This window comes from Bombus vancouverensis, chromosome 14 (genome assembly GCF_051014615.1).
Source record: "Bombus vancouverensis nearcticus chromosome 14, iyBomVanc1_principal, whole genome shotgun sequence".
Taxonomy (NCBI): Eukaryota; Metazoa; Arthropoda; class Insecta; order Hymenoptera; family Apidae; genus Bombus; species Bombus vancouverensis.
Genome location: NC_134924.1, coordinates 2,282,065 through 2,293,229, shown reverse-complemented (window position 1 = coordinate 2,293,229; position 11,165 = coordinate 2,282,065). Strand labels below are relative to the sequence as shown.

Here is an 11,165-nt window from a genome sequence, read left to right as displayed (position 1 = left end):
TTGCCAGGTAGAAGATAAAATCGGCCAATCTACACAGAGACCTCTTTCCCCCTTTCTTTTTCTCCTTTTCTAAGGTGAGTCGATAAAAGGCGCTTTATACGAACGTTACTCTGTCCACGCGGTTGGGGACAGTGAAGAAAAGGGCAGCGACAAGAAGACGACGCGTTTTGAACGGTGTAGAAAGAGAGAAAGAGATGTTCGTTCGTTTTAATCGCTAATCGCCAATTACCTGAAGCGTCCCGCGCCCGAAACCCCCAGAAGCATTTTAACGAGCCGCCGTGTCGCCCGGTCCGGAATTTTACTTCTGCCTGGTCGGCTTCCAGAGCGTCTTCCGAACCAGAGGCCACGGCGCATTCACGATATCTCTTCTCTCTCCGTTCTCGCTTTACAAGCCTTCCTCGACCATACGACTGGGTCGCCCCTTTCCGGCTGCCTCGATCTTTACGTAGGATTCGAGTCTTCTTTCACGTGTGTGCGTGCGTGCACCCGTACCAATTAGCGCATACTTCGGCCCTCGGTGTTCGGCTGGTCCTAACGTTGGCCCAGTCGGTCGCTTTCGGTGGCCAGAGTCCAGAACAGAAACCGCGGCCGCGGAATGGAACGAATCGTTCCAAGGTTGTTGCTTCACATTTCGGCATCTTCTGAAAGTCTTAGCTTCCGAGGAGAAAGGAAACTATCGCGCGGTTCCTATGACTGCAGGTTGCAACGGACGCAAATGGTCAGCTTGTTCGCGAACAGGCGGCGATTACGGATTATCACGGGCTGATGAGAAAGAATAGGGATGTAAAAGGTGTAGAGCTACCTGGGATTACGCGGTGTTTCGGATACACTCGACGACACCGAGTAGCGGGATTATCACGCGGCTAGCAAAAAAAGTGACGGTTTTGCGACGAGGCTTCCCTTTAGATTTTCGTAACGGTTCTGGCAAGCTGTTTCACGGCGCAAGATTAAGTATACACCACTGTGGGAGCTAAGTAATAACTGCCAATGGAATTAGAGACGCTGTACGGTCGCGTATGCTAGATGGGATATACGTGACTATACGTCGACGCGATTTTTATCGGTAGACTGATGATGGGATATCTATAGACACGGAAGCGAAGTATAGGAAGAGAGTCATTGGTGTATCGGTGTTTAGATTCCCCTTGGAGAAAATTGTCGTAAGAGATAATCCATCGACGCGCTAACTCGATGATGCTGAGAATTTGTAGGAATAAATAGATACATGTATAAATTCACCGATGTCATCAATCATACATCGTACTCGCGATTCGATTGTTACGCATTCGATCCGTCATTCACTCTCGACGTACTGAACCTCCAAAAATTCCCGGTATGAAAATTATTACATACATATAAAATATCATCCTACCTTCTTCTGGATCTTCTGTCGATGCTGATCATTTTCAACACCATCCAATTCCAAGATGTCCTGTTTCGGTGGTAGCGACGATCAAATCTACATGGTCGAAATCCTGATTCACAAGTTGACGTTGACAAAGAGTAAAATCAAAGACATCGGTGAATATCCAGTTACAGTGAAGGTCTCGTTTCTTGATTTCCCCACATTTGAGATTACGCAGCACGACTTTTACTCGGTGAAACCACCACCACCAACCGAGGATGGCACCTTATACTTCATGATAGGCAGAAGTTGTCTGTTTATCAAGCAACCGAAACACCTGGTAGCAGAATTACAATCAACTGCGATGAAAGTCGGTGTGTTTCGCCTTGGGGACACATATCCCATTGCTGAAACCGAAATAACGTTACCTGGTTGTTTATGTGATCAAGTAGCAATGGCTCAAAACGATCCAGAAAATCTGCCAAAACCGTTCAAGGTAAAAGGTAGTTTCAATCTGCTGGATCCTGGCGAAAATCCCTCAGGAACATTGGAAATGGAAATGAGGATGTCGTGTTTCGGTAGCTCGATCATGACTCACTATGAACTACATCCTAAGTTCTTCGCCTTTAGGAATAAGGACCGGGAAAGAGAGTTCTGCGTTAGACGCTTAGTACCATCTAGTTATCAGGAAGGCGTTGCTAAGAATATTTCGGAGTATCCGGATAGAACGACTCTTGATGAACTGAAAGGAAAGGCAAAAGAACAACCATCAAAAAAGAAGAAAGGAAAAGGAAAGGGAAAAGGTGGAGAGGGTGGAAGGCGAACCAGATAACAGCTTTTAAGAGCGTTATTAAGCATTAAGAGCGTCAAGGGAATTATTTATAAGATGACCACCTGATATAGGAATTCTGTTAATATGGGTTGCCATGGTAATCATAAGAGGCACATTAAATACAAAACTGACCGATTGGCGTGGTTAGGTATATAAATTTATTGGCCATAAAACGACCGCAAAATTAATGGCGCGTTTCGGCTAGTCTCCCCAGAAGTTCCCGCGGGTTCGCGATTCTTTTCTAAATTCCCGTGTGCAACGAACATCGAGCAAGACAAAACGGAAAATGGCTCTGAAAAGGAAAATTGTAAAATCGAAAGAGGAACAGCTCTATATGCTCGAAGTGTTCGCCGATCAAGTGACTTTAAGTCCCGAAATTATAGACATTAATAAGGATAATCTACTCGTATGCGTGAGATTCGTCGATCTGCCAGAGTATGAGATAAGTGTCCCTCAAAGTAAAGAAAATGATAATAATAAATCACCTGGAGATTCTAAATTTGGAAAATCGTGTTTGTTCGCCAAGACTCCTAATTCCCTGATTAGAGCTCTAAGATGGTCACCTATGTATTTAGACCTGTATCGTAAAGACGTTGCTTGCTCAAACAAAAATGGTGCTTTTTTGGGAACCGCAAAAGTGTCTTTGCCTACTTGTATGTGTAAGCATGTGATTGCTTCACAAAATGACACTAACGGTTTATCTACGCCATGTACAGTAAAAAATTCGTTCGATGTAACCGATTCTAGTGGGAAAACGTCTGGTAACATAGCCGTAGTTTTAAGATTATCGTGTTTTGGAAGCAGTATCATCGAGCAATTTTCTCTGAGCGGCAAATCTTTTATGCTGGAGGACTCACCACTTCAAAAATTTCTATGTCCTTATATTCTTCCAGAAAATTCAAAGGTTGAAAAAGATCCGAAAGATGAAAGTGGTTTGGATAAATCATTACTGAAGCGACCAGACTCTTCTCCACGTATTCCAATGGATCATCCCGCTTTTAAGACTCTAACAATGGCCGAAAAGCTCAACGATCCCAAATATCGAGAACTGATATACAAAGCCTATCCAGATGAGCCGACGTGTAGCTGCTTGCCCAAGGATCGTTCGATACATCCTATGATATGTCCATCAGGCTGTACATATCCTTGCTGCATGAAATTAAGAAATCCCGATGTACTACTCAAGGACGAGAACAAACGCGTGGAGGATCCATTAGCCAATACTTACTGCGTTGACAATACCCTGCCTGCGTTGTACGTTCTGAAACAGGATCCTTCGTCTAGTAAACCAACTAGATTGAAAGGCGGCGGAGAAGTAGAGCAGATTTATCTGGATCCGTCTAGTTTCAGATGGATCAATTACGATACTGATCATCCCTGGTACAATGAAAAGCATAATATGGAAAGTCGACTAGAAGGTGGCGGCGAGGATAGAGATATGTCCAGCTGCAGCTGTTCCGGTGGCCCGGTTATGGTTTCGGCACAAGCAACTTCCCGAGATAACGACGTAATTCCCATCTTCGATGCTTGCACGCCTCGTATAACGTCGACTGGGACGACTCCTGGTTGCATTTGTCCTGGAAAAGATGTCAAATTTCCTAGAGGAGCTGCTAAATGTATGAAATCACCGTGTTTGGGGATAGATTGCTTGATTCGAGCTTTCAAAGATGCACAAGACTTTGTAGATTCCATTGGGAAAGTACCAGGATTGCCAGGACTCGGTTTAATGGATCCATCAGAGAGTCCTTATTTTGGTAGAGATATCAACAAAGACTACGTGCCTCCAGATCGACTAGCATCGAAGAGGAAGATACCACATGGGACTTCGCAACCAGCAGTAGCGACAACGACTCCTACTTGCACCGCTCCCTGTAGCATCAAACCTATGGACGATATGCGTCCTCACGTTGTTGCTTACTCGCCTTCGATTGCACGAGGAATCGTGCCGCCTCGGTTGGGAATCGTCCGCGAGGCTATACCTGTTTTACCAGAGGCCGGTTTACCAACCGCGCCTGTAAAACATAGGAAGAAGGAGGAGAAGAAGGACGAGAAAACGGACAAACAGAAGGAGCTCGAAGCCACGTCGTCCGCGCTGATGGACTCGGAGGTGGGTCCTTGCGGTGAACCGAGATGCAAATCGAGGAAAAAGAAGCCACCAGATAATGGTAGCGCGACCCAGAGTAGCACTCATGTCTTTTCTAAGACGCGGACCGGTGTAAAGCGTGCCGCCGCTACCGCGCCAAAAGCCCGTCGTAAAACGAAGAAAGGATCCAAACGGGACTTGAAGCGCCGTAGTCCGCACTCGAAGCAGGACAATCTGACGGTACACGCATCGATACACGATCAGCACCATGATGCTAAGACGGTGATTCGACGAAGTGCAAGGGAAAGATCTCTAGGACCTGGTGGTGATCGCTATGTAGCTGGATCAGGTATTATGACCTCGCAACAGGCATTTCCAGTCAGCAGACGAGTAATGCGATACGTCTACTTCGTTGGTGATTATTATCCTGGGATTCACTTCGGTCACAGAGACTGTATCGACATACCCATGAGAGTCCCGGCTAACATGGGTTGGTTATGGAACACGATGGACAAGGCGGGAAAATTGAAGCCGCGCATTGGTTGGAGGCCGGGTGCCATTGGCCGCTATTTGTACGAAATGCTACAAGATGCGAAGGATGTCTCTATGGATGAAATAGAAGAAGAAAAAGCAGGAATAGAAAGAACTGATCGTGCTCGAGCCGATCGAGGAAAAGTCGATCGTGGAAGAGCCGATCGTGGCAGAACCGATCGTGGAAGACTCGATCGCGTAAAAATCGATCGTGGAAAAACTGATCGCACCAGAATAATAGAACGCGCGAGATCAGCACCTTCGCGGCCAAAGAGTGGCACAAGAAGACAGAGAGCCGGAAGAACTATGAGTTACCAGTCGATGCAGAAGCAATCGAAGATGGAGGGAGAAGATGAAGGATCGGGATCTCCACCGACTTTACATATTCACAGGAAAGATGGCACTTACTATGTAACGATGTATCCCATTAGGCAAGAGACATCTGCCGAGCCTCGTTTGTCCGAGCCAATGAAACCGCTGCAGTTTAAAATCGTGAAGAACAAGGACGATGCTTCTATCACGTCTAGCTCGACGGCGTCTGATATGGAAATTGAATTCTCTCCTCCCGCAGCTGTAACCAGGTATCGTAAAAAGCCTGATGTTGTTCACGTTGATACCCAGGTTCGTCAGCAGGAAATTATAGACGCGTACAAAGCGGAAGAGTTTAGGAGAAAGGCTAGAAGAGGACCTAGGAGGGAAAAGAAGTTGAAAAAAGAGTCATAAAAGAGTTAAAAAGAATTCGTCTAAAACCGAACATTGAATAGTGAAATTTGAAACGTACGATATGATTACAGCATAGAATAGATAGAAACTTTTTGAACAATGGTACAGAGTGTTGGAAAGAATACATTAATACCGTTTGATATATTCTTATCTTACCTAACACAGATAGTGGAATGATTTATGAATGTTACTTGAACTTGAAACTATTCTAATGCAAGTTTGAGACTGCGCATTTCAGTTTGGTATTGAGTGCGGCATCTGCAGGTCTTCAGCGCGCATGTACATCGAAATATTACCGACGGGAGTTAAACGGTTGAATTAAATCGAATAATCAGTTTCTATAGCGCATAAGAAATGGATATAAAGGCACAAGAGAAGCAAAATAAAAATATACGTCGAAGAATACTCGATGTGCAACAATTACGTATAGCAGAATGTCCATCGGATTCACCGTGGATCAGACCCGTTCGGATACATTACCAACAAGATGGCGAACAGAAAGATTGGGATGTGGTAAGAGCACATGATGGTGTGAGTATAATTATCTTCAACATCAGCCGAAAGAAACTAGTGTTTGTTCGACAATATCGCCCAGCGTTCTTTTATACGTTTCTTCCGGAGAAACAAGGCCCGGTAGATCTTAAACAATATCCACCGTCACTGGGTTTAACTTTGGAACTTTGCGCCGGTATTGTGGATAAAGATAAACCACTTGTCGAGATTGCGAAAGATGAAGTAAGAGAGGAATGTGGATACGAAGTGCCAACAGAAGCCTTTAAATATGTCATTACTTTCAGGTGTGTTAATGGCAAGCATTTATTGAAATTTTAAAATTTTGTTGAGTAAGTTGTAGAGTAAAGAGTTGTCAATATTTCATTTCGTGATGTAAGAAATAATAAGTGAAATGTCATAGTGTCTGTATACACGCATGTGATGTACCTTTTTATTCTGTCCATATGTAGAAAATGTTTTATTAAAAATAATAATAATAATAACAATAAATATATGTCATTTGTAATTTGTTATATTTAGTTATTTATTTTATTGTGGGTTGATTATAGGTATGTTTCCACTTCAGTCTGCAAACATACACTGTTTTACGTGGAAGTTACAGATGAGATGCATACACATCCTGGTAAGCTTAATTATAAATATATTTGTTTTCAATATTCCTCTATTTCTAAAATTATATTAGAAATAACGATACAAGCTTTAAATAAATTTATAATGTTCAATAAAATGTTTTTGAAAAACTCTTATGTCTTTTATCCTTATAAGTTTGAGTAATTCGTCAAATTAAAGGAGGGGGTGCTGCATCTGAAGGTGAACTGATCGAAGTGGTGGAACTAAGCATCCCAGAAGTAAAAGAATACATCAATTCTAAGGAAGTTCAAAGTCCACCTTGTTTATTATATGGTGTCACCTGGTTTTTAGCTAATAAATCTCAACATTGTTCTTAACTTAGAATCAAATATCTTTCAAACTTGTTCAAAATAAGTATTACTGATTGGACTCTAAATAAAAGGATTATCCTTTAACTGAGTTTATTTACAAATAACGTGTATGTACATAAATGAGTGTAAGAGAGATGTATCAAGACTGGATGAATTTGCATAAATTAACATGAAGCTAATGTTCAGCCTCATCTTTTGTGAATTGGGAGCTAACCCAAGCAAGGCCCCATTTTAAATTCGTTAACAAAAATTTCAATGCCTTGGTCCATTGTTCTTCTGAATTAAATTGTATTCTGAAACGCAAGACATAGAATACATTCATCAAATAGATATAATTGAAAAAATCATACTGATATAAACAATAGTTACTTGATGGAGTAAGAGTTTCCTGTTGCAGAATCTTCTATCTTTCCACGATCCATTCTATATGGAAGACAGAATCCACTGTCTCCTTTTTCCACTTGTTCTTTAAATTGTTGCAAGCAATCAAGAAACGCCACCATTGCTGCATCAAATTTTGTATCCCATAGAAATTTAAATCCTCCACTTCCATATAATGGTAGTTCTCTGTGTTGATCTAAAGCTTCAATATAACTGTGATTACCAAATGGCACTAAACGAAAACGTTTAAATGTGAGATTCATTTTTCTAGCAAGAGCTGTTAATAGCAAAGTGGTCTGTCCCCAAGCAGCGTTTATTTCACTCCAATCTACTGGTGCACTTGGTAATCTACCTAACCGGAAGGAATTTATAGTTCCAAAGTGTCCTGAGTGCCAAATATGAAATGTAGCATTGAAAACGTTTGTTTTCTTCAGTCTCTCTAGTTGTGAAGCAGCATAAGCTAACTGACACTCCAAGCTAAATAAAATTATTACTGTTAATGAAACAGAAATATGAAAGGTATATTTAATGCAACAACTTGTCATTATTACCTACGGTATTCATCTTCTGCTAATATGAGATCTCTTTTGTGTTTTGAATATTCCTTCCAATACCTTTCTTCTTCGCTTTGTAACCTTTCCCTTTCCCTTTCTTGTTGAGCTATGGCATTTCTGGTAGCAATTTCTTCCTTTCTCAATGCCTCTAATTCGCTTATCATTCTTTCTTCTTCAGATTTTACATCTTGCAATTCTTTTGTGAGAGTTTCCATTTCTATATCTTCATGACCCTGATGTTGTTGCTCTATTTCTAATTTCTTTAAGTACTCATTATAATCTGACCATTCCCCTTCAGTCATTCTCAGTTGTTGATCCATTAATAATAAAAGACTATCCGTACATTCATCACAGAGTGGATGATCAGCACAACTACTACTACTAAGGATATCAAACAATGTTGCCCGTACCTTCAACAAATAAATTCCATTAATATTTCTCGTAACTAAGTAGTATAAATTTTAAATACCTTTAAATGATGACTTAAACTTTCTGTTTCCCCAGAGTCCCCAACTAACATGAATCCATTTGTTCCATTTGCAGATTCAGTTAATTTGAATGGTGGCACTAAATGTTCCATACTTCCACTTTGGGGCTCTAGCTCACCCACCACATGTTGTTGAATGGGAACTATATTAATAAAATTAAATTAATATAAATTAATATAAATGAAATATTGATGGTGAATATAATCACTCTTAAGATATAAATAAATCATAAAAAGTCGTAGAATAGCATAATTTAAAAATACTATTACGGGGAAAAATGTTATCTCATTTTTCTTCTTAATAGAGATAAAATAAGCAATGAAACTTATAAAGTCATATAGTTCGAAATAGAAATTACCTACGTGAAAGTTCGGCTAGCGTGTGTTCTCCGAGATGATAAAAACTTGGATCTAGTCTGAGAGGTTGTAGACATCGTTGACACGCAAAACTCACATTACTTTTCATATCAACCATTTTGATGTTTGGTTATTGAAAAGTAACTTCGGCTTCCGATGAACTCGGTACACTATTTATAAATACGCATTTGACGCTTGGAAGACAGGGTCAGCTGATTTTACTTCTAGAATCTTCCGCAAGGAGACGCTGGTATCTGCGTGTATTTTCTGTTTGGCTTATAGAATTTTGTTTTTACAAATAAAATTAAAACAAAAAGATGCTGGGGAAAATTATTAATTATAAATTATATTAAGAAAAACATAAAAAGAAGCACACAAATTACGTATACTTTATACAACAAACTTTTATTGTACACAAATGTCGCGGGAAATTAACTTTTAACAATAACAGAGGTAAAATTAATATTTTTATAATTTTTAATTCAAATTTTTTGTCTGAATATTATTATAACGTAAAATAAATTTAACAATTTTCAAGAAAATACCGCTTATTGAACTTTAAGTAACCAGGTTGGCCAACGTTTCCAATATTATTCTAAAAATTAGAACTGGCCGGAACAAACTACGCGCGTCATCTAGCGGTAATTCGTAGAGTAGTACGAAATTGGTAAATTAAACTGGTAAAAATGTGAAGAAAGATTCTCTTGTTATCTTTTATGCTATATTTAACTATTAGGTTGTATCGTTGGAGAGAAAATTACTGGATACTGCATCTTATTGCAACAAAAAAATAATATAAACATATGTATAAAGTACTATTACAATTTCCTACTAATAAATAATTTTATTTCGTATCAAAAAGAATATCGTCTTTAATTATCTTCTCTGTTCATTATTCAATTTCATTTGTTTGAATTTTAAACAATGCACTACGAAAATATTGGATATATTTCTGATCTTTTTCAGGAAATGCTTTACTCATGTACGTATATGCATCTTCTAAGGAGGAAAAAGGGAAATATTGAAAATTTGTTATTGCTCCTAGTCCCAGACTTCATAATTCGTTGACTAGGAGATTATCTATGACGTTAATATTTCAATTTTTCGCGCGGATGCGCGAAAGCAGTCGCGTACCATCCATCCAATAAGGGATCGTCTAGGCGAAGCTCTAACGCGGACAATCACTCTGCTCACGAAAATTTATGCGTCAATATGTATTATTCTGTTTGAAGTAATTTCGACTACATAGTATTTTTCTGGATATTCTATTACTGTTTATTGTTTATTATTACCCTTGTTTAATAAGTATGTGTTTATATAATAGTTTCTTGGATATTGTTATCACGAAGTTATACATGTATATGTATAGTTTCTTGTTCCTTTTCCCTTAAGTATGTATTTCATACTTTTATTTTCCAATAGCTTCTGTCATATGGTTTTGAGACAGAATTTGAGTTCGTTTACTTTTTCTTTTTTTTTTTTTTTTTTTTTGGTGTAATTAATTTCGCTCTTATACATTTGTTTTAAATCTTTGATTTTCTTTCCCATTAGATGATTTCAGAAATTATTTCGAAGATGCAGAGGGCGCCCTGACAATTATCAGTCAATTTGGTGATTTTGAATACAGATTTGCTGACGCCATGATTTATCGTAATAAAGGTAAGAGATATAACGTATACGAATTACTTTTATTTAATTAATAATTATTTTTAATGAACAAACGCGTAATATATTTTATATACAATTGATATATGTACATATATACCAAATATGCTCTTCATAACACATAATTCATATATAATATAATTAAATTATAAATAATTTTATATTTCATTCAAAACGTTAAGATGAAAGTGGAAAAGGTTAAAGAAATCATTTTTATAGTTCTAAAATATTGAATCATTTCTTTATTTTAAATTATTTCTTCGCACCAATCTATATTGTAAAGTAAAATTGTGAATAGTTTAATACAGTAGATTTTTATATATTATGGATTTTGCTACTTTACAACACGAAAACGATATAACTTTTTTATTTTGTTCCGTTTCACACGTAAATTCTTTAGTGTAACCACGCCACTGATACTTTATGAATAAACCTTTTAAATGCTCAGACACAAACATTGTCGAATATTTATAGAATATCACATAGCTTATTTCTGAAAAACATGTTTCGCTAAAAACTTTGATAACAAGGTGCAGTATAATTTTTAAAATCAGTTATGTTATCTTTATGCTGTTCTTATATATTTGATACTATACAAAGATATTTTATAACATTTATAAATAGTATTTTACATCTATTTATATCTATTTTAAATGCGTAATTCGTGTCTGTAACATTGGTTATGTTAGTTCGTAAAATAAATAATAGTCAGTTCTGACAGATTTAGAAAAAATAGCAATACTTTTCTAAATA

At 38.3% G+C, this 11,165-nt stretch overlaps 4 protein-coding genes across 6 annotated transcripts; 3 read left to right on the top strand and 1 right to left on the bottom strand.

Annotated features, from left to right (window-relative positions):
* The first annotated feature begins 1,427 nt into the window (after positions 1–1,427).
* On the top strand, positions 1,428–2,177 carry LOC117158181 (uncharacterized). The gene has a single exon (XM_033336826.2). The coding sequence runs from the start codon at positions 1,428–1,430 to the stop codon at positions 2,175–2,177; it is 750 nt and encodes a 249-aa protein (XP_033192717.1).
* A 259-nt stretch (positions 2,178–2,436) lies between these two features.
* On the top strand, positions 2,437–5,644 carry LOC117158179 (uncharacterized). Its single transcript, XM_033336823.2, has one exon. The coding sequence runs from the start codon at positions 2,464–2,466 to the stop codon at positions 5,512–5,514; it is 3,051 nt and encodes a 1,016-aa protein (XP_033192714.2). The 5' UTR covers positions 2,437–2,463; the 3' UTR covers positions 5,515–5,644.
* A 104-nt stretch (positions 5,645–5,748) lies between these two features.
* Positions 5,749–7,052, top strand: LOC117158182 (uridine diphosphate glucose pyrophosphatase NUDT14). The gene is made up of 3 exons (XM_033336827.2): positions 5,749–6,311; positions 6,576–6,649; positions 6,817–7,052. The coding sequence occupies exons 1-3, from the start codon at positions 5,869–5,871 to the stop codon at positions 6,972–6,974; spliced, it is 675 nt and encodes a 224-aa protein (XP_033192718.2). The 5' UTR covers positions 5,749–5,868; the 3' UTR covers positions 6,975–7,052.
* On the bottom strand, positions 7,022–8,961 carry Atg6 (Beclin-1-like Atg6). 3 transcript variants are annotated; one of them, XM_076624248.1, is made up of 6 exons: positions 8,754–8,961; positions 8,373–8,533; positions 7,901–8,313; positions 7,702–7,826; positions 7,338–7,551; positions 7,022–7,261 (listed from the first exon to the last, which is right to left on the bottom strand). In XM_076624248.1, exons 1-6 carry the CDS (start codon positions 8,863–8,865, stop codon positions 7,144–7,146), a joined length of 1,143 nt encoding a protein of 380 aa, XP_076480363.1. In that variant the 5' UTR covers positions 8,866–8,961; the 3' UTR covers positions 7,022–7,143. The 3 variants fall into 3 exon arrangements, with proteins under 3 accessions (XP_076480363.1, XP_033192715.1, XP_033192716.1); XM_033336824.2 differs by having other exon boundaries at positions 7,338–7,826; XM_033336825.2 differs by having other exon boundaries at positions 7,338–7,826; positions 8,750–8,888.
* Between the last annotated feature and the right edge of the window lie 2,204 nt (positions 8,962–11,165).